The sequence below is a fragment of the Haliotis asinina genome, chromosome 8, assembly GCF_037392515.1.
Source record: "Haliotis asinina isolate JCU_RB_2024 chromosome 8, JCU_Hal_asi_v2, whole genome shotgun sequence".
In the NCBI taxonomy this organism is placed as follows: Eukaryota; Metazoa; Mollusca; class Gastropoda; order Lepetellida; family Haliotidae; genus Haliotis; species Haliotis asinina.
Window position 1 is genome coordinate 20,937,311 of NC_090287.1, and position 24,835 is coordinate 20,962,145.

Here is a 24,835-nt window from a genome sequence, read left to right on the forward strand (position 1 = left end):
AGATAACTCTCATTCATGACCTATGTCAAATATCAGAGAGATTTATTTGAACATGACCACATCAAAGGTCACACCACAAGATACCAAGTAGAAGAACCAAAATGGATGTTAACCTCGTAGGTTGAAGGTGAGGTGAGGTGAAACAGGTTTATCTTGAGTCCTTACACATATAAAGCGACAGGCGCAAATTGCTTGTAAAGGTTTAGATTTGTGCCCGTCGCAAGTACTAGCCCAATTAAATAGGACGTCAGTGTTCAACATGAATACTATGCAGCTAACCACCACTGTTTCGCTTAATTTCAATATATAACATAGTGTAACATCTTTTGGTATGATGATGGTCATCAGAACATCAACCTTATTCCTATCAAGCTAACACTACATCCAATAGTCCACATCAGTTCAGGAGGTTGATGTGTTGTTCAAAGCTATTTATGTAATCAGTCCTATTCAAGCAATTTCTGCTGAAATCACTAGTTCCATATTTCTCACCTGGATATGATAATCATCAAACCTACATAAAGACAATCTATTCAATATCATGTATACATCTATAACAATTAATAGTATATTTGATAGTTAATTCATTTTATATGGTTTGGTACTGACAATACGAACTTCTACATGTTATTTTTCCAATACAAATATTAATGACTGGCCAGAAAGGAAAGCAGTTTGACCCAACAGTTAAAAATCCTCCCAATGTTAGATACAACTTAATCAATGTGAAACCAATCAATTTATTTCAATGAAATTAATAACCAAAACTATTTCTGAAAATAATTCCAGCAAATCAACAAAAAATTGAAAACCAATTCCAGCTGTACAAAAACATCATCCTGAGATTTGATGGAGCTTTCAAGAAATGCAACTGACCCAAGTCATTGAAATGGATCTGATAAAACCACATCATTTTCTGGACACTGATCTCCTCAATTTGGTGGAGTAACCTCAATAAAATACAGATCATATTCCTTAATGCAGCCCAGATATTCTGTTCAAGAAGCATACTAATCCGATCTGTCACATATTCCCAGAATGGAGGGTACAAATCAGCCCAGTGCTGTCGATTTAATTTTGGGACCTTTCCGAGGGACATTTCTTGGCAGTGCCCTTCACAATTGCATTACTGAGAGTGAAGATTGATTGGATTAGATACATCTGCCCCCAGCCTCAGTGAACAGAGAGTCAGTGAACTCTCAATTGACGGCATTCTTGGAACTACAAAAGACAGTATAGATTTCCATGCTAAAACTTTCACTGTAACATTTCACACTGTCTGTATTCTTGGAAACAAATTGTCATTTGCTGCAAATAAACCTTGCAGGTTTGTGATGACTCTCTTCATCTATTGGTTGTTATGGAAGTTTCTCAAGGGCATATAATGTTCTGTTGCTTAATCTACAAGGGTATAGTGGTCCAGTGTGTGATTTGTTGCAGTTCTTGACCTATTCCTTTGACTCAGATCATCTCTAGTCTTGGTAAAATCCCATGCTTATCACAGACTTTGCCACTGGACCCAACCTAATCCCTACATACCACAAAAATATTCTATGATACAGTCTTTGGGATAACCATGACAGTACCTGCATCTCAGTACCTTCAACAAGTTGCTAGAGAAGATTCTAGGGGATCAAGCTTGATGTTTGTAGTGCTAAAAGGCTGGGCTCCTTTCTCGAAGCAACCTTTACTAAGGTTAACCTTAACTCCCATTCTTTAACATAGCATTAAGGCTTTGTACAAACCTGAAATCGCGACAGCTGTTGTGAAAAATGAAAGCTATATGTTCTCACAATCTACTATCATTTAGTTTTGTCTCCTGCTTTACCTAGTTTCCCAGTTACAACCCTTGTTTTCATAGACGATTCTGTCAAAATCACTTGGTGCTGCTAGGTTGTAATCTGTGTTAGGTGGTATAAACCTACACCTTATTTGTCAACATTCACTTGATGCTCAGTTAATGAATTTATAACAGGTATAATTAGTGGTAACTCCACTTAGATTTGATTGGAAACTTTAGAAATCTAAAGCATAAAATTCTCAGCCCTCCACAGCCCTTAATAGTATTTTATATTTGGTTGGTTGGTTTACTGTTTATCGCCACACTCAGAAATATTTTAATTATATGAGAGTAGGCTGTAAGTAACTGACTCTGGACCAGTTAATCCAGTGATCAGTATCATGAGTATTAATCTATGAAATTGGTTTTCTACAGAGCACTTTCACTGGGTTCACCTGAACAAATTGTGTCTATAATTTGATAAGATTAAGAAAACCGTCTCTAAAATAACTTGGGACATGTTTTGTGATTGAAAACCAACAGCTAAAACAGCCACTTCACAATATACTTCCTTGTAGCCATGTATTTCAACCACAGCCAATAACACACCACGCGAAGACCAAGGCCTTGGCAACCCTCTAAACGTTTTTGTTACGAATTGGTCTTATTATGGCACTGATTATATCGAAGAAAACACTGGAGGCTGCTACGCCTTGTATTACCAGGCCACGTACAGATGACAGTGTTCTTCAGTCAATATCAGCCATTGATTTGGCCAGATTTGTACTGAGTTGACAGCAACATATGACACATGTAGTGAGTACCAGTGATCTCTATAGCCCCTGGTCTTAACTTGGTTATGCGAAGCACTCACTTGACGGTCAATAGAAATCGTCAGTTTGGTGAAAGAAGTGATTAGCTGAACACTATTTTCGTCCACAACTTCCTACATAGATTTCTGTGATGAAACTGCAGATACAAGTAAGTTGCCTGAACTAGAAAGGACAACACTGGTTTCTCTGAGTCATGTTACAAATAATACAATCAAGACATACTTCAACTCTCAGATTATAATGTGATCGCAGCTGACTTATTTAAGATAAATTTGGAAAGATACAATCCAAATTACCACAAGGATCTACCGTCTTGCTGCGGATGCTGAACAGATATCTCAAACTGACCCTGATGTGTCCTGAGTGTTACAATCATTTTGCCAGCAATAGCATTTGGGTCAGAACTAAAGGGCATTTCATCCATGACTGTCTCCCTAGAAACAGAGAATATATTAAAAAATAAATCCAACTTAAGATGTTTACTATTCATCGGATAAAATAGGAAAAAAAAAACATGACAAAACACTCAGTTATATTCAATCACAAGTTGATTTTGACAACTGAAAATCCTCTAAATATAATATCGACACTTTCTAACTTTCATATTATTTATTACCACTGATTCTGTCTTAACTATCACAAATTAGATTGTCCCACATTCCCTGATTTACAATGATGTCAAATCTCCAAATGACACAAATTCCAATTTTCAACAGGTTCTGAATCTCCCACCACACTAATCTCCTTCACAATTACAAATGGACTTCTTTTTCCATTAAAAATTATACATTTTCAGATATACTAAAACACTAAAAATTTGTCTAATCACAAATGTAAACCTGCTTCCATTTGTTCATCACAACAGCCTTTGTGAAAGGCATGAGTCTGCGAGGATGAAGTGGGCACTTAGCATTATGTTCCATCAATTGTCTTGTATTAATGGACAATTATTAGCTTAGCTTACGAGACCATGCTGAATGTTAGTATATTCGATCATGCTTGGGACTAGCGGCCTACACAGCTGCCTGCCATAGAACTTTCCTTCAACAGCTGAAAATATCATTTTCATGATTCTTGGACATTATTGTGTAATAGCCATCCTCTTCAGAAATGTATCAATCATCATATTTTGTATATATTTCCATTTAGCACCATAAAACAAATCCTCAAAAGAGTGAATGAAACAGCATAGTTTACACCACTTTTAGCAATATTCCAGCTATATCAAAGACACATTGTGTGTGTGTGCATGTGTTCATGTGTAGCTATATAAAATAGATATTTATTTTAGAGTAACATCACATGGGGAATCAAACCTGAATTTTTGGAACCACATGAGCTTGTGAATGCTTTAACAACTAGCCCGTCCCACAACCTCCTTAACACTGAGACATCTTTCAGGAGCCCAACATCCTCCCTAGAGAAGCATCTGTTCATTACATCCAATCCATCACCATCTCCCATTTCATTTCAAAGAAACCATTTTAAATAAAGCACCATGATCCAAATTTACCATATTGGACAATCAATACCTGACCCACGTTCACCTACCAAGACTGACCATTACGCTCTGGTCAGTGGCACTGATAACACACCAGACATCTGGCTATCAATAATGCATTGTCTGACAACATCCACCTTTCCATATAGACAAGCTCGCACACCAATAACTCTGTGAGCCTGATTACCAGTACCAGCGCTTCCAGTGCTGTTGGTCTAGAGGCTGGCTACATTATTACCAGTCCTGTTGGCCATGATGGTGCAGTATTATTGTACTGATGGAATCAATGATAACACATGTTGTGCACAGGACTGCTGCTCTGATTACAGTCAGGATGATCTGCTGTGGAAGGTGTACGTACAGATGCTCGATTATGTAACAATTGACATACTTGTCACATCTGTCGGCAGACTTTCTTTAGTATTTGATATGACAGGATAGTGTGCATATTTAGGTTGGTCAAAGACGCATATTATACGTTTTGGGTTTGGTATTAAATATGACAGGATACCATTCAGACATAGTTTGGTATTTAATGTGACAGGATACCGTTCAGACAGAGTTTGGCATTTAATATGAAAGAATACCGTCCAGACATAGTTTGGCAGGGGTTCAAAAATATGTTGAAAAGCCACTTAGCACAGGGCAAGTGACTTCACAAAAGTAACTTGTCCTGACTAATTTTCCACTTGCCCTGATTTTATGACACAATGTGTGATGTTAATGTTTACTGGACTATTTATCGAAGAGTGATAATTTCACTCTCTACTACCTTTACTTCATAATTACAGCGAACTTTAATAACTTCATTATGAGCAGATATGAAATTAAATCCAAGATTATTTGCAGTTTGAAACCATAAGTGGAAATTATCCGGTAGTCCACGGACAAGCAAGATACCATTATCTGATTGCCCGAAACGAAAACTGACTTTTCCCGGGCGTCGGGCGATGTGATTTTTGAACCCCTGTTTGGTATTTAATATGACAGGATACTGTTCAGACAAAGTTTGGTATTTTATAGGACAGGATACTGTTCAGACAAAGTTTGGTATTTTATAGGACAGGATACTGTTCAGACAAAGTTTGGTATTTTATAGGACAGGATACTGTTCAGACATAGTTTGGTATTTTATATGACAGGATACTGTTCAGACATAGTTTGGTATTTTATATGACAGGATACTGTTCAGACATAGTTTGGTATTTTATATGACAGGATACTGTTCAGACATAGTTTGGTATTTTAAATGACAGGATACCATTCAGACATAGTTTGGTATTTAATGTGACAGGATACCGTTCAGACATAGTTGGCATTTAGGTACAGTTACAGAATATGAGATACCTGGTGTCACATCACCCTAATCCTAAACCTAAACCTTACCCTAACCCTAAACCATACCACAACCCTAAACCAAACCATCATCCAAACCCTAACCAAACATGTACTTGTTTGCTTTCAAAGCAGAAGGTGTCGGTTATAGTGTAATCTTGCCAGTCTTTAATATGACAGGGTACCATTCAGACATAGTTTGGTAAACAATATGCCAGTGATATCAAGGCAAAGGAGACCAGAAGATGGCTTCACACATTGTATCCATTTTGGGAATAGAACCCAGGTCTTAGGCGTGACAAGCAAACACTTTGACAGCTAGGTTGCTCCACCACCACTGAAACATGGTGGACTGACTGCCTTTGCTTACACTCAGTGATGCAGACCACTGATCATCTTCCTACCACTAGTAACTTACCTTTATCTGTCTACCCACTGCCATGATTATATCCATGACTAACATCTTCAAAGCACCATTCAGTTATTGCTCAAAAATAAATACAGGTCAGTCAACACTTTCTTTTTTAATATGTCAGTGTCATCTCGCAAACTAAATTAGAGTGATATGAATGTTACTTTCTAAGTAACATTCATATCACTCATAAGTCACTTAATGACTTTCCGTCAAATGAAAAGTTTAAAATTAATTCTCCAAAACTGCAGAGTTAAGGTTGGTCAGACTTCAAGTCTGAATTTGACCTTTAATGTTTGATACTTGACTTAACATCAGTAATTCACTCACTTCAGCGAACTACTTCTGACCTTTAGTCCAACATGAAATCAGATCAATGATTACTGCCGTTGTACTGTCACAGTTATACACAGATATGCAGCTCGAGACATGAAGTCATGAAAATAAGTACAATCAATATATACTGACATATCTTATGAAGATCTGGGTTAAAATGGATCTTAAGCAACCCACAGATATCATTAGAGGCAACCAACAGGACACGTCATTGTATCCCAGTTGCGCAGATCGATGGTCATGCTGTTGATCATTGGATTTTCTAATCAAAACTTTATTATTTACACACTGCTGTCATATAGCTGGAATATTCCTGATTGCAATGTTTAACCAACGAAACATATACGGACAGCATGCTTGAAAACAAATGCCTTTCCCTAAATTCTGAATCCCCCAACCCTAGCCCATCCACATCTGAAAATGTTCATACCATAAAAGAAGTTATGACAACTTAATCCTACTTTACAAAGATTCATTAAGGTGATAATCCATCAGACAAATTAAGCAGCTTTAGTTGTGAAATGATGTGTGTGGAGATGTAAGGAGATGTTTCGGTTGATGATTACATAGCCTGATCATAACAACTATCTTTTCATGATTTGGGGGAGCAGTATATTGACTTATACACCAAATTTGGAAGGCTGGTCAGTTGTTAACCTACTCCCTCTGCAGAACACACACAGAAGAAAGATATTTATCTTATATCAAACTTTACACTGCAGCCCAGTTATTCAAAGTCTCAATACTGTAACAAAGTTTGTACATTTGTGTCACTCCCTATGACTTATTGGGTGACACATGCAACACCCTTATAATATAAGCAGTAAGATGCTTGCCTCAAGCTATGTTTAATAACAAGCCATCCTCAATCTCATATAACCACATGATAATTTAGCCCCTATCATCATATCCCTATATAATCAGATAACATTATTTGCTCTCTCATAATTCCTCCTGCCATGAACATATAACATTATTTAACCAACACATGAGTACATATCAATATTTGCCCCTAACATGAGTACATATCAATATTTGCCCCTAACATGAGTACATAACAATATTTGCCCCTCACATGAATACATAACAATATTTGCCCCTCACATGAATACATAACATTATTTGCCCTCACTTGAGTACATAACATTATTTGCCCCTCACATGAGTACACTGCCCCTCACATGAGTACATAACATTATTTGCCCCTCACATGAGTACATTGCCCCTCACATGAATACATAACAATATTTGTCGCAAACATCAATACATAACATTATTTGCCCTCACCTGAGTACATAACATTATCTGCCCCTCACATGAGTACATAACAATATTTTCCCCTCACATGAGTACATGACACTATTTGCCCTTTGCATGAATACATAACATTATTTGCCCCATTCATAAGACCTCATTCTTTCCCTTAAAATTAGTACAAAAAATTATTTGCCCCTTAAATAAGTACATGACATTATCTGCCCCTTACATGAGTACATAACATTATCTGCCCCTTACATGAGTACATAACATTATCTGCTCCTTACGAGTACATAACATTATTTGCCCCATTCATATGGCCTCATATTTTCCCTTAAAATTAGTACAAAATATTATTTGCCCCTTACATAAGTACATAACATTATTTGCCCTTTGCATGATTACATAACATTATTTGCCCCATTCATATGACCTTATTTTTCCCTTAAAATTATTTCAAAACACTATTTGCCCCTTACATAAGTTCATGACATTATTTGCCCCTACATGAGTACATAACATTATTTGCCCATACATGAGTACATAACATTATTTGCCCCATACATGAGTACATAACATTATTTGCCCATACATGAGTACATAACATTATTTGCCCCATACATGAGTACATAACATTATTTGCCCCTTACATGAGTACATAACATTATTTGCCCATACATGAGTACATAACATTATTTGCCCCATACATGAGTACATAGCATTATTTGCCCCATTCACATGACCTCATATTTTCCCTTGAAATGAGTACAAAACATTATTTGTCCCCCACATGAGTACACAACATTAACTGCCCTCACATAACTACATAATATTTTCATTCATATGACATGACATTATCTCCCCTCATATAACCACTTAACATTATTTGCCCATCATATAACCAAGCAACATTATTTACAAGCACACAAGATAACATGTCATTAATTATCCACTCCAACAGAACAGCATCAAATGTAATAAACAGGTGAATTGTGATGAAACCCAAATTACCTTTCCAGGATCCTATTTCATCAATAACTGACCTACTGGAAATGCCCTTCTCATCCAATTTTCCCCATTGGAAATAATTTCCTGTCGGAATGTCTGCCCTGTTTCCATCAAGGTTCATAACATTTTGCTATTGACACAAATCGTCAGCCTGATTTCAAACCTGCAGTAATGGTGTTTACTCTTCCTATTGGCAGTGTCAGCTGTCTTGAACAATGATTAAACAATCGGAAGATTTACAATGCCATTAAACCATGACACAACATGTCCATTTAAAAGTTAAAGCGATGCCATGTGCAGCAGAGGTAACACATAACTTGAACATGTAAAACTATGTCCACAGGTTGGGCTAACTTAGGAGATTCATGCTCCCTTTGTTCTTTCCCTTTTCTGTCTGTGTGTCAAACTTGATGTTAGTGTTTCCCTTACTTAATTAGGATATACATTAACCCTGTAACTCCTTGATTATTTTATGTCCTGAGATTTACATGGTATTTCCTGTGGAAGAAAGTGAGACAAAAATAGATTATATTTTTTAGTTCTTGTTTTCAAAGGATTTTAATGTAACATTTCAATATTGCATTCAATACGAAAACTGATGTAAAATTAAGGCTCTTCCTTTATTTACTTTCATTTCTGTAACATTCAATAAGAATACACTAACCATAACTAACACAATTATACCCAGATGGAAGTCATATGATGCCACAACAACATAATGACCAAGCCATTATTCTTTTCATTTGGAGCCTTAACATTTTAAGTTCAAATATAAAATAAAAAGGTAAATATACTACTCTGAATGCTTTGATCACTAATGCTAGCACATAAAAGCAAGAATGCTGATTGGCTCAAAGGACGTTTAGTGAAGTCTTCATAACGAGGTATTATATCACAGTAACAGATCTGATTTTTTGTGGACTGGATACTAAATGGCTCTAGTGTTGTAACACATCTCTCTGTATGTTCTTATCTCGAACTGATCCATAAAGATCTGGGTTACAATTGTCATAAGAGGCGACCAATGGGAATTGAGTAGATCAATGCTCATGATGTTGATCACTGGATTGTCTGGTCCGGTGTCGGTTATTTGCAGACAGGCACCATGTTGCTGGAATATTGCTGAGTGTGACGTTAAACACCAACCAACCAAACACAACAAACTGTATCTCAAATCAACATTACAATACACAGCATGATAATGAAAACATGATACTCTACATCAACGAAAGAAATTGGAAGCAAAACAAAAGACCAAAGACATTAGTGCTCTTATTCATTCAGGTAGAAAAATATGTTTGACAATACATATTGATATCATGTTTAACACTGCATTCAATGTATTCAGATTCATTTGTATTCATTTATGCATGTGCAGTATTCTCATCAAATCATTAACAGTACATAATTTTAGACATTCTAGCATCACTTATTGTTAAGAAGTACATCAATTATTCCATTTGTCTGATCTCCACATGGGTACAATGTATGAAACCATTTCTGCCATCCCCTGTCGTGATAATGCTGGAATTTTGCTAAAATCTGTGCAAAGTCATATTCACTCCCTCCATTGGTCTGATGTTTCAAACATGCTTCACATCACATGCTCGATCTAATATCACTGAACGTGAACTCATTTTGTAACAGTTTCTTAAAAGAAAGGGTGAGGTTTTATGTCTAACCTTGAAACACAGTATTACGAGAAACAAAACTTATTAACCATCGTATATTAAAAGAAAAAATGTATGTTATATTAGGAATTACACTTTTGCAATAAATTTCAGATTAAATCACTTATCATCAGCACACAAAATTAGCTATGTAACCTATTCCACCATCAAATATGCTACATTTGATCACCTTATTACTCGCCCATTGAAGATACTGCAGTGTAATATTTTTACGGCAATATTGCACTAGTGTAATACCGCTTGATGTATGACGTCAAAATGGTTTAAAGTTGTGACGTCACAATGCTAATGCCGATGTTGCAATTTTACTAGACCTTGCTTGACTCTCGGAAAGCCGAGAGTCCTCACACTGTAGGGAATTTCACTGCAGTTTCTGTCAATTTATGTTGGCGGGTAATAAGCAGAATATTAAACTCGCTTCCATGAAATATCATTTTTATAAAACTCGTTAAAGATTTAGTATCAAACTCACTTTCACTCGTTTGATACCAAATCATTAATTCATTTAATAAAAATGGTTTTGCACGGAAGGTCGTTTAGTATCCTCTATTTCCAAAGCATACTGTGTATTAAATTTGTTCACAAATTGTGACAGTGCAGCAAGCAGTATCATGATATTCAACAGTGTTAATTTGTAAATGATACAAAATACCAATGTTAATCATAAAGCAAAATCAAGTCATAAATTTCTTTACATCCTCTACACAAAATGGGAATTAGAGATGGTTGATTCTGTTTGCGATGAAATGTTATAGAAAAGCTCACTTAGGTTAGACATGAACTGTCTTAATTGTCTGGCTCAAAATTTGATTCTTACTGTTCGCTTAGAGGTCCATATTCTAAGACTTGAAACTACAACATTTCACACTGGTATTAAACCTACACACTGCATTTAAGGTATAAGCAAGGCTGTCAGAAAATAAGAGCAGAAGGTATGAAGAATCTGAAAAATAATGTTTGATTGACATCACAAAAAAGACATTTCAATCACAAAACTTATGTTTGATGGGACATCACTAAAAGCTTGCTTGACTGGCCATCAAAGATTTCATGCTTGATGGAACATCACAGAACATAATTTTTCTGATGTTCCATCTAGGAAAACATTTTGGTTGTTCCATCAAGCTTAATTTTGGCAATATACCATCAAATGTCATTTTAGTGATGTTTCATCAAAACATGTTTTGCAATGTCCCATCAAACATAGGTTTTTCAAGAAAAACAAGTGACTTGTTTTTACGCCTTGCATGATCTCCTGGAATTCACTGATGGTGAGTCACAAACACATGTCGATTATATGGTTAGAATCGTACAATGGTCTCGGCCACTAATAAAGTCTTGTTATAATTATGGAAATGCATTTTGTTGAATGTATTTATCTGCAACTTCCCAAACACACAAAGCAACTGAAAACAGAACAGTATTTACCACACAGTATACCAACAGCTGTTGTGTTTAACATCAACAGTAGAATACTGTGGTATCTAAGCAGCCCCAGACTTGTGATCCATGTACTATTATCATGGTCATCTCGCATGAATCATTATTCATGAGTGATATGACTTAAATGAATGTCATATACCCCTTTATATCTCGTAATCATCTTTTATTAGACATCAAAACAAGACTTGTAAGTCTTTTTGCTTTGTTATGTTTGACGATGGGCATTAAATCTGGAACTTTCCTCACACATACCTCACACCAACTTACTCAAAATCTGCCACATCAGAATTATAATTCTGATATGTTGTTGTCAATTCTCTTTTTTAATACTGTCAAATATCAATCATTAAAAAGAGCAGCAGCAGAGAATGGACAGATTGAACAGAAAAAGACTGATGTGTTTCGAAAGAAATAATAGTCATTCTGAAAATATAATGGTGATGTGCAGTCAAACATGAGACCATATTACGGGAATATTGTGCCAGTGATTTAATGCACTTACAGCAAGTAAAAGGTGACTAAAACATGTCAAGCTATTTTCCCCTGACAATGCATCTTATTTCAAACAATGGGGAAATATAGACTTAATGTTAAGTAAGTTTTAGCATCTGTTGTGGCAAACTGGATTTTTCCCATGTATGACAATTCCATCTCCGCGACTTTTGAAAGTGACGTGTTCCAAATTCTAAATTTCCAAGTGACACAGGCGCCAAGTTTTAAAAAAAACGTGTCTCTTATTGAACGAATCCAAATATTTGCTTCTGAAGACATGCATGGGGAATAGCATTTTTCTCTTCACCTTCGTGCAGTGCTTAGAAGCCATATGCCCTTGAAGATGTTAGCTGACTGGTGGAACTGCTGGCTGACGGCATGTGCGAATGCGGTAACAGGGGGTATACCTATCTCACATAACGGTACAAGCATTGGCTGGCAGGTTAACCTTAGCGTTCACGAAACGCCATCGGCTAATCACGCCGGTCGATTTTGTCGGCTTGGTCGATAAGTGTTGGATTTAACATGCACTGGCACACATTCATTAATAATAACAATAAAGACTCACCGTTCTGAGAAACGACACATCATCTTGTTCCGACCCCCCACCTTCGGCCGGGTCCGCCATCTTTGCTGGCTATCAGGAACCTTCGGTGGTGTATTCCTTGTACCAGCGATTGGTGGCAGTCCGTAGACACTTCACGGCACTAACCAAAAGGGATCGATGTGTGGTAATCAAAGCTTTATACCTCGTACATTCCGGAATTATAAGTTACATCGTTGTCGAAACATCTCCGTGCTAACTTGCGACGGTCACTGCCAGAACAGCAGGCAACAGAGAACAGCCTCTGAGCGCGTGCGCTTCGCGAGAGAGTAAGCCAACGTTGAAATCGATATGGCTCGCGCCTAGCATCAAACAAGCTAAGGTAGCGAGTAGCAGCATTTAGCTGCTGCACTCCGCATTCCGAGACAGTTTTAACACACCTTGAAAAAAGATATACTACAGTTGCGCAGCTGATATTTATTATGAAGACAGATCGATAAGCTAGTCATCTGAATGACCGTATCCACTCTCTGCAGGGAATATACTTTTATCCTTAATTCTAGGGTGCTCACAACGTTGAACACATTAAACGTGTCCTAGCAATCAAAGTTTCATGATGCCGCAGTCATGGATGGTTTATTTTGAAGGAAGCATTAAAAAGCATTTTCTTCCATTTGGCAGTATGTATGGCGATGGTCGTGGTTGATGGAGGTCCAAGTTCTGTGACAGCTGTGAGAGTGCGTCAAACGATCCATCGCGAGTTGAACTCAGATACAGCCGTATCGTTAACTGTCAAAGTGGCACTGCAAGCCAGACAGGTGGATACACATAACACACGCTTCCCCGACTATTTGATTGGTGAGAACGATGCAGGGGGATGTCATCGATGTTACATTAACTCATGCATTTCTTTATACACGGGGTTGTTTGGACGTACTGAGTCGGCCACTTGTTGTACACTGCTACAGAATGTTGATTATTGTATGCAGTAACCGGTGCTTGTTTGTATATTTCCATTGTGTAAGTGTACTGTTTTAGGCCGCTTTTAGCAATATTCTGGCAATATCACGGCGGGGAACACCAGAAAAGGGCTTTATATATTGTACCTATGTACATATGTGGGAAATTTAAGCCGGGTCTTTGGCGTGACGAACAAACGCTTTAACCACAAGGCTAACTCACCAACCCTTACTCAGCGACTGCCCTTTTTGTGAATACCTAGTGTCAACACATATTCGCAGTAATCCATTCAATAATATTTCGTACCCGTGAGGATCCAGGTAATATTTGATCTTCAGCAACCCATGCTTGTCATATGAGGCGGTTGTTTGCCAGAGACCCGTGAAGATCCGGGACAGAATAGACCTTCAGCAACCCATGCTTGCCATAAAAGGTGACTATGCTTGTCGTAAGAGGCTACTAACGGGATCGGATGGTCAGGCGGACTTGGTTAGCACATGTCACCGGTTCCCAGTTGCGCAAATCGATGCTCATGCTGTTGATCACTGGATTATCTGGTCCAGACTCAATTATTTACAGACCGCCGTCATATAGCTGGAATATTGCTGGGTGCGGCGCAAAACTAAACTCACTCACTCATTTGTTTCCCAGATGTGTAGAACAGATTGATGCTCACTGAATTGTCCGGTCCAGACACGATTATTTACAGACAGCCTTACAGCTGGAATATTGCTGGAGTGCGGCGTTCAACAACAAAGGAAAGAAACTAATAAGTTTCGGTAATGCTAGTATTTTGCCTTTTTGACGATGTTTCGGCAGTCTTAGTGTCCCTTGTCTTTTGTATTAACACCGACATTAGGCATATAAAAGTCCATCTTTGAAGTACATGTATTCACTGATACAAATGCTCAGCCACAATACAATTGCCCAGATGCTGACAACCTCTAATAAGGAAATGCAGACTTGAATCCACATCGTAATCATGTATGTATTTGCAATATGTATAGTGTTGCAAACGTCGTGTTTGTACCAACGTGACAATTATATTATTAATACATATAATTGATTTTATATATTGCTTTTTATGATTTTTATGATTCGTCAGTTTTGAATTACAGATTTATATATCTATACACAAGAACTTAGTTGAGCACCCTGGGACATATCTCTCGACTGAATGAGCCCCTTTGAGCATGTCTGTGACATGATTGTCATCGTGTGCATCAAAGAGATCTGCTTGTACATAACTTTGCCCAGTTGGAAGCTGCTTTACATGAGGAATGGCGTAGACTGCCCCTTCAGAGGATCAGGAGGCTGACAGTGGGTATGAGGAGGAAAGTGCTGGCTGTCATACTGTCACATTGAGGTTACACTCGTTATTGACCTTGAATCGTGTAAGATACGCAAAAATTCTACATTAAACATTCCAGGGCATGGTTCTTGTATGAAAATCAGCATCTGTCATCATATCATTTTGTCGTTTTTAAGGGACAAAGGATCATAAGGTTCAGAAAAACTCGAGAAGTTTTGATGTACGTGTTGAAATCTGTCATTGCAGAAATACAGGCCTAGTAACGTACTTGTGTATGTACGGGTATGAATGTGTTACTGTTAATATGATGCCACACGACTGAAAGGTCAAGATGGACACGTTGGACAAGTGGTAGGTGAAACCCGAGAGCAATCGGTTGACCTTTCAGCCGCTTGAAACAGCACCTCTCTGGCGCCCAGTACTTCTAAACACATGTATTCCTCTGGGAGGGATATCTAGTACCACCGTACATAATATTCCTCTGGAAGCTGCGACCAGGGCATCGTTCCTCAAAGTGATCGTAGCTCAACATTTGTCGCAAGTCTTTGTTAAAGTATGGGAGTTACGAAAGTCTTAGCGCAACGATCGTATTGAGGAACAGGACGTTTTACTTGTGTACACATGTATTCCTCTGGCATTCATTACCACTATGCATATATATTAATCTGGGAGTTGGTACCCTGGACTTCATAGTCTGTCTCACAGTCCCTGAACCACGTTATTTTCACTACTACCTAGCCCTTCCTGCAATGCTTAAGCCATAAACGAAGCAAGTCTAGATTTTCTCTGAATCTCTCCATTTACTAGGGCTCCTTTTCAACTGAAATGGGTTAATTTGTTGCTATCAATATTATATGTATTCAATGACTAAGCAACTGTGAAATTGATGTCCAATAACCCGTGCTTGTCGTAAGAGGTGACTAACGGGATCGGGTGTCAGGCTGACTTGATTGACAATTTTTGAGTTCCCAGTCACTGGATTGTCTGGTCAATTATTTACAGATCGCCTCCATTTAGCCGGAGTATATCCGAGTGCGGCGCAAAAATAAACTCATTCACTCACTGAGCGTTAGTCTAAGTACTTCTTTGCACCGGTATTCCTCTCTCTCTCTCTATATATATATATATGTGTGTGTGTGTGTGTGTGTGTGTGTGTGTGTGTCCAGAACCACCCGTTCCACAAAGCTTTCCTAGCGCAACGGTGTCTATGTCTATGTTTTTGTCGTGTAAGTCCATGTTTTAGCGCTACGGTGGCCGTAAGTCTATGTCTTTACGCTAGGGTGGTCGAAAGTCTATGTTGAAGTGTTCGGTCAACACTCACGAAACGCGAACTCAGTGGTACTTAAGTCTATCTTTGAGGATTTAATCCGCTTGCACTATGTTGTCTATATTGAGACATGGGGTCCGTCTGCGCTGCTTAAGCTAGCGCTAGGACTGTCGTAAGTCTATATCTAAATTATGGATTTACATCTTATCATTATGATCCTTCCCACCTGTAGCACATTCACAGGTCAAACCATGAAGATCTGGTTAGAATCGGCCATCAGCAACTCATACTTGTAAGAGTCGACTAACGGGATCAGATGGACAGGCTCATGGACCCAGTGAGTCAGTGAGTTTAGTTTTACGCCGCACTCAGCAATATTTCAGCTATATGGCGGCGGTCTGTAAATAATCGAGTCTGGACCAGACAATCCAGTGATCAACAACATGAGCATCGATCTGCACAATTGGGAACCGATGACATGTGTCAACCAAGTCAGCGAGCCTGACCGCCCGATCCCGTTAGTCGCCTCTTACGACAACTCATGGACCCAATGCTCATGACATCAACCACTGGATTGTCCTGACCTGGCTGTTTACAGAACGTCGTCATGCAGATGGAGTATTGCTGCATTAACAGACTGCAGCCTAGCTAGCATACTGGTGACATAAGCGTCAAACAACGCTCGCTCACTCGCTCTATTCCAAAATGTGCGTGGTCCTCCAAAATAAAAACAATATCAGGATAGTACGTTAATAGGGGACATGGACTGCTCACGTGAACCAATATATTAAATTTGAATCTTTATCAAAGAACGCTTTTTGCATCAACCTCAAGCCTCAACAAAATCAAGATGGCAGCGCCAAGAGACGCCAGACGTCTGTATACTCCATTAACGTGCGGAGGTTGATACTAGTCGTAAATTACCTCTCCGTGAGCTACAGAAGAGTTCTATTCAATACGTGATTGTTTTCAGGATACCCAGTGGCGGTCCCAAAGTGTGGCTTATAGCCTCACCTCACGCAATCAAAGCGTTGACAACGCGCATGCACGGTGGGTACAAATTTAATCATAATGGAGGTTATCATTACACGCAGTTGGTGGTCAAAGACAAAAGGACGGGCCATGGATTCTGCCCCTTTAATCCAATCTAGATGTAATTGCTTCGAACATGTCCCATTACTTTCATGACGTTACAGTAAGAATCTTGTTTATCGTGCAACATATCTGCAGTGGTATTTTATTGGAAAGCGTGACATCCAAAAGGGCAACATGACATGTTCTTCTTCAGTCAGACGTAACCCAAACCGGGTAGACATTTGTTTTACGACGCACTTAATAGTTCAGCTGTCAGCAAAGAATCCGTAACTGAAATAGAAGTCGCTACGTACTATATGTGGTACCGTCATTATCGGTGTACGCAATCTGGGTAAGGTGACATACATCAACTGATTCACCCAACCTGACCTCCCTATCCCGTTGGTCGGCTCATGCGAATAAGATGTGCTCTTGAAGATCGGTTCTAACCCTGACGAAGCGTCGGGGCAGCCCTATGGTTAAAGCGTCCACTCGTCACGCTGAAGACCCGGGTTCGATTTCCGTCGTGGGTATAATGTGTGAAGCCCATGTCTGGTGTGATATTGCCCAAAGCGGCATAAAACTCAATTCTGCTCACACACTAGCAGGTCACTTCTGCTGCCTCTAGAAAAGAGATAGTGTCGATTTACATGAGTGCTGTCACCTATACACTTATGCGAACTAACTACTGACGCATCGGTGACAGTTTTATTTTGTGTTGCATGTATAAAACAACAAACACATATCTTTGATGCCGGAGTTGAAAAAAAAAACAACTTTCCAGAGAATTCCACGGCATAACTGTCTCAATATTGGTTCCAACATCTGACTAATCGGATAGCGATAGGTTTCTTGTAACCTAGAAACCAGCAACTTCCTTGGCACTGGTTCAATATGCGCATGTGTAGTGTTATATAATCTCGACGCAATGCGCGTTTACATAATCTGCGCATGTGATTCTTGCCTGGTTCACTCATTCTAGAAATGTCATCGACGGGTCCTACAGTACAGTGTACATAGACAATCAGTAACATCGTTCAGGTATTCTCATCAGTAATACCATGTCGAATTCATGTCAACGCTTTTTGTTTTGCTTGTCGCTTAACGCCACACTCAATAATTTCCCAGCCGTACGGCGAGTTCTGTAAATAAGCGAGTCAGGGCCATACAGTCCAGTGATCAACATAATGAGCATCCATCTATGCAACTGGGATACGAGGACATGTGCCGACAAGCCTGACCATCCAATCCCGTTTGTCGCCTCTTAGGACAAGCATGGGTTGCCGAAGACAGATTCTTATCGGATCGGTGCCATGTCAAGGACGAATAGTCACTAACGCCAGTGTGATATGTTACACGTAAAAAGTGTCAGATATATACCAGCATTGCAATCGTACATGATAAAATACAATAACATCAGATTAGGTTTTGAGGTAATACACGAGAAATCTACTTCTGTTTATTCTGTGTATTATCAAAAACCCCAAGGCCACGCTATTAATTGAAGCTACTGTAAAATCACTAAACCAATGCGTAGTGTCACTCCTTTACGCACCATTTTGCATCCTGTTCTCATGCTCCACGGCTGTCGCGAACACTGGTGTTCATGTCCTCGGCATGTATGTTTTCTGTTGTTGTTTTGTTTGTTTGCTTGTTTGTTTTGTTTTCTGCTGTAAACAAAGCATGTAACCAACGCGTTATTTATAATTTAATGAAAACGGATATAACTTCTGTAAATGTCAAGTTGACTAGACAAGACGTCAGTAATGTCCGAATGTTTGTCACTTATGTTCATGTGTTACCATAACATACAACGATTGTTCTGGAAAGTGTGTGAGCTGTCCCTTATTACACTGAATGGCATATTTCCATACTTCCTTTCTGTGATACTGACACATGTCATGACTGATAAATGTAAGTTGTTTGTTTCACTTCGGCAGTATGGCTAATGCCACCTGAATACGGATTTTGTAACACAAGAAAACTTCAAAACGTATTTACCATTCAAAGACAACGAGAACAGAAATTTCTCTTCTACTATCGCAGAGAAAACAGAAATGGAAAATGACAATTGGAAAAATTATACATATGCAAATATAGCAAGCAAAACGAGAACCTTTGAGCTATATGCTTGCATCAAGCACTCGATGTGTACCCGATAGGACGAGTATGAAATGAAGCTTGGCTTGAATTCTTTCCAAACTGAAGATGAAATTTGAATGCATATTTATCCAAAGAGCGGAATCCGATAATGTCGTATAGAATTAGTAAACGAAGACACAACGATGATATTGTGTTCAGCTCGTGTCAGTCTTGCCCATGAGGATCCGGGTTAGAATTGGTTTTCAGTAACCATGCTTGTCGTGAGAGACGACTTATGAAATTGAGTGGTCAGGTCGACATTGTATCCCAGTTGCTTAGATTGATGTTCATGCTGTTAATCACTGGTTAGTGTGGTCTCAAAGTCGATTATTTACAGACCGCTGCCATATGCTAGTAGATGGAATATGTCCGTCTTAAACGACAGACAACCAAACATCTCAGACAACACATAAACAAATATTAGTCTATTCATTTTAACGACACATACTCTGCTTATACCTATCTCAAATCCATTGATGTCCGGAAATATTCAACTTTGGACCTTCCACTTAATACACCGATGGTGGTTTTGGCAAGGTGTCATTGTGTGAAAAGCTATTGCAGTTATATGACGACATACTGGAGTATTCGGATAAGCGTTTTTCAGTACAAATATGAGAGATACAGATCACGAAAATGAAGCTGTTTATGAAAGGAAGTATTATTGCTTTCATCGAGTTCATAAACCCGGAAACCACCCGTTGTAGGCTGTTCAGTTGAAAGTAGGTCGAAATATTGGATTGCCGTAAACTTAAAACATAAAATATGCCAAAAATAAATATTAATATGATTAGATACTTATAAGTACTGATAACCCGTGAATTCCACTAAATGGAGAAAATGCCTGGCTGAAGTAATACTACAACGGTGTCAAATCCTACGTGAAATCAGTCTCACATAATTAGAAATTGCTGTCAAATATGTAGCTCAAACCTCATTGCCACATACATAAAGAATAGAATAGAAGAGAAGAGAAGAGTTTATTTCCTTTTCAGAAATGTGTTACGTCAACAGAGCTACTCACACCTCTGGGGGATACAAACACGTAACATATTTTCATAAATTCGTGAATTCAAGTATCTTCACGTTTGTTTAACAGAGATATGGTACTTGTTTAAAAGATGTACCGTCTCTTTAAGTTTTCACAATTGAAACTACCTGGAGCTTGAATTCAGGGAGGAGGTTGTAATCCGAATTTAAGTACCGAGTTGAGTCAGATATAAGTCTGACAGCTTGATTTCCGATTTGCTGTTCATACCTTGAAGATAAACATTCAAATTTGACCTCAACGATTTTACTCCATGTGTTAACAATTTGTCTATTTTAGATTTGAAATTAACTAAGAGAGACCGTACCAACAATTGGAGGAACGTGTTAATATACATGAATGAATGCTACATAAATTGATGACATCAAAAATGGGTTCACATGAAAAAGATCTGAGTTTGCACATGAGATGAAGATGCTACACTTATTGTGTAGGGCTTCAGTGTTAGCGTTCCAGTTCAGATTAGAGTCAAAGAAGGTTCCCAGATACCTATATTCCGACACTGTCTCAAAATATTCACCGCTAGTTATCTCGGGAGTTTTTCTGTGGGCTTGCTCCGAAAGACAATTATCAGTTCCTTTGTTTTTGTGACATTTAAAAGTAATTTGCACACCTAACCATGAAATTATCTGTCCTCTTTGTACAGTTCTTCAGAATTAGTGCCGTTTGACGACAATAGCAGCAGCATCTGCGACCTTGATTGACCTTGACCTTGAACAGGGTGAATTAGAGCTTACGCAATCATCAGTGTAGAGGGTGAAAAGAACAGTTGTCCGTTTACTTTCATTCTCTTCCTACAGAGGTTACCTGTCACATCTTCCTACGAAGGAAGGTATGATAAGTAACCACTGTGGGAAGAGAACGGTTTACTTGATACAGCCCCAGTAACTTTCACGAACTGCTGGTCTCAAGAAAGTTTCCAATCCATTTGATGAGGCATGAGTTAATGCCTATGTCTAACAGTTTCAGTATCACGATATGTGCCTGGATGGTGTAGAACACGGTTGTTTGTAGACATTATTAAGGTGTGAGTTGAGTTTTACGCGGCACTCAGCAATATTCCAGCTATATGGCGGCGGTCTGTAAATAATCGAGTCTGGACCAGACAATCCAGCTATCAACAGCATGAGCAGCGATCTGCGCAATTGGGAACCGATGACATGTGTCAACCAAGTCAGCGAACCTGACCACCCGATCCCGTTAGTCGCGTGTTACGACAAGTATAGTCGCCGTTTATGGCAAGCATGGGTTCCAGCAGGCCTATTCTACCCCAGGACCTTCACGGGTCTATTAAGGTGTGAGCATGGCATCAACAACTCCCCCCTTGACCTGAAGGCGAACTGAAGAGTGTCCAAAATATCGGCAACTTCCTGTCGGTGATGTCCAAACAAGATGCGTTCCAGCGATTTCATTGTTATAGGCGTGAGAGCAACTGGCCTGTAATCGTTGAGGTCTTTCGGTTGTGTCTTCTTAGAAACTAGTACAACTTCTAATTCTTTCCAAACCGAAGCAATAACGTGTGTATTCACTGAGTGAGTTTAGTTTTAAGCCGCACTCAGCGATCTTCCTATATGGCGGCGATCTGTAAATAATCGAGTCTGCACCAGACAATCCAGTGAGGAACAGCATGAACAGCGATCTGCGCAATTGGGAACCGATGACATGTGTCAACCAAGTGAGGGAACCTCACCACCCGATCCCGTTAGTCGACGAGCATTGTCACCAGCATAGTCAACCCAGGGATGGATTGCTGAAAACAGTCCTTCACGTCTGTGCGTCTCTACAGAGAATTGAAACAATCTAATGACGAGTGTACACAATATAACTGTGCACTCCTTCAATACAATGCCATCAAGGCAGCCAGGTCCTGTTGCCTTTCGGGTGTCAATTCTGCAGAAACTTTGAATGACGCCACCTTCTGATATGCGGATACGAGTTTCACTATCATGTACGGCTTCATTGATTTGAGCTAACATTGACTAAAATCGTGACAAAGCGGCTGTAGAAAGTGCTGAGGTCCCCAGCGAAGGTCTTACTGTCCCCAGCGTTGATTGTCATCGTTTGCTCTTGCCAGTCATCGTGTTCACGCCTTGGCAACTTTGTTGTAGATCGCACTGCTGAAACCGTCTCTCAACTTTCTCCTTATGCGCTAATTTACACTTAGGAGTTTTTGGATTAATGTCCCCCTGTATCGATTTCAGTTTTATTATAGCAATCTTTGAGTAAGCATGTTTCTTTTCGTTTAAAACAGATTTCATCTCTTTTGTAACCCACGGCTTGTTTGGGAAAAATCTAATTTCTTTTTCTGGTATTAAGTTGTTGACAGCAAAATACACATAATCAGTAATGACGCCACACAATCGGTCTGCATCGCAGAACATTTCCCTGTCTGTACACGCAAAACATCCTTGTTGGGTTTCAATATATTTGTAAATGCAAGACCACAAAACTGACACTTGCATCAACAGGGTTTATTATCATAGTCTTCAGAAATTACAGTTTATACATGGCGGAGACAGAAAAACGGACTTAACAGATGAGTTGCGTTGAGGGTTACAGTTGTGACGTTGATGAGGTTCAGACAACTACAACAAACAATAGCTTTCAATAAAATTTGGAACATTTACAAATTTCACAGTACATAACATTCAATACTTCATTCCAATGATATCTGAATGCATTAGTCAAGAGCACAATATGCAAAAATAACAACAAATTTGCAAATAACTGTGTGAAATATGTTACCAACTTTTGCACTAACCAATTAACATTTTGGCATATAAACAATTTCATAGTAATTTAGATATAGCATAGTCTAGCAATGGAAAGGTAAAATACTCACATGTGTCTCTGTACATGATTCAGTTTTCAGTCACCAGAGTGACAACCAGGTAGCATGGAGGTCCAATTCACACTGACAAGCATGTGCTCCAAAATGCAAGAGCTTCGGAGAGGTCATGATGTGACCTTTGACTGATGTGACCTGTGAGCTTTGACATTACACATGAAGGTTAAGGCCACTGGGCAATGGAAATTTACTGGCCAAATGTAAACATTTACACTTTTGAATGATAACTTGAATGGAAATATACCTTAAATATTGACAAAGTGTTTTAGTTATTGGACCACCAAGGATAAATTGATTAAAACCAAACGTAACAATTTAAAAAACAATTTCATTTTAAACAGTTTGTGCATTGAAATGCAATATTCTTTGCCCCATGTTTTAGCAGTCTTGACTATACAGATATCCGTTCTCAAATTCTGACGATATGCGGATAGCAAATACACAGAATAATGGTCAGAAGCTCCTAGGGGTGGTTTACCATATGATTTGTTGGTGTTCTTGATGTTGCCATAACACAAGTCTAAGATCTAGTATTTCAGTGTACAACATGTTACATAATGATTGTAGGTGGAGATCACAGTCTTCAGGATATGTCCATTAGAATCTCCAACTGTGAATTTCGGCGCATCAGAAAAACTCAGTTCCGAACGTGATCAACATGGTTTCATCATATGTTTTTATTACTGACACTGAGTAGTATGTCGACATTCACGCCAAAGTTCTGACCTTGTAACTTTAATTTTACCATAAATTGTAACTATGAAATCTGAATGACTGATTGCTTGTTATTTATCTTTTGTGCTATGACGTTTTCTACTTGTAAATAATAATGTAATGAATAAGTATTTTTTTAGAACCCTAACTTATTTGAACTTAAAATGTGCATGAATGAAAACTTGGTCTCGTCGCTGTATGGATGAAATAATGCCGATGCGAAGTAAAGCTCAACTCAACACATCTCAGCTATAATTATTTAACCCTTGGACAGCAGAGTGGTCCTTCAAACGAATAATAATTAATGTGTATCATCTTAGTCGCATTGTGTTCTTGGAGATGTCTACCGAATGGAATATATAGCAGGCTCGACCTTGAGCGATGTATTCCCGCAGTTGACAAACAGCATGGAAAGGTAAACAATGCTTCCAGGCAAATCTTTTCTCCAGGAACCAAAATCTGGCACTGGCCACTTCGTGTGGTAATTTGTCAACATGGTTGGCAACAAAGCCGCATGCCATAACTATCGTGTCTGCATTTGTTTGCTGAAATCATCTCCAGAATGATTGATGAAGTTAATTTCTGAGATAGTATTTTTGTAAACGTTATTTGCGAGATAACACATGTAATAATCTAGCCCTGTCGAAGTTGTTGAAATAGTCCTTTACTGATCTGGAAAGTATATCTGAAAAAATAAATGGTAATCACTGTCTTCTCCTCGTTGTCGTTAGAATACCGCATTTCCTCCATCAGAAGCCATAACTGCATGCGAAAAGCGTGTGTAAGAGGTGACTGAATGGATCGAGTGTCTAGACTGGGCGGCGTCATCCTAGACTAA

At 38.8% G+C, this 24,835-nt stretch overlaps 1 protein-coding gene across 17 annotated transcripts in view; it reads right to left on the reverse strand.

Annotated features, from left to right (window-relative positions):
• LOC137295405 (ryanodine receptor-like) overlaps positions 1 to 13,437 on the reverse strand; it is a 173,589-nt gene extending 160,152 nt beyond the window's left edge. For all 17 annotated transcript variants that reach the window (XM_067826762.1, XM_067826761.1, XM_067826763.1 and 14 more), the window contains exon 1: positions 12,657 to 13,437. In XM_067826762.1, the coding sequence (XP_067682863.1) occupies positions 12,657 to 12,716 (60 nt within the window). In that variant the 5' untranslated portion in view covers positions 12,717 to 13,437. The remainder of the gene's footprint in view (positions 1 to 12,656) is intronic.
• Between the last annotated feature and the right edge of the window lie 11,398 nt (positions 13,438 to 24,835).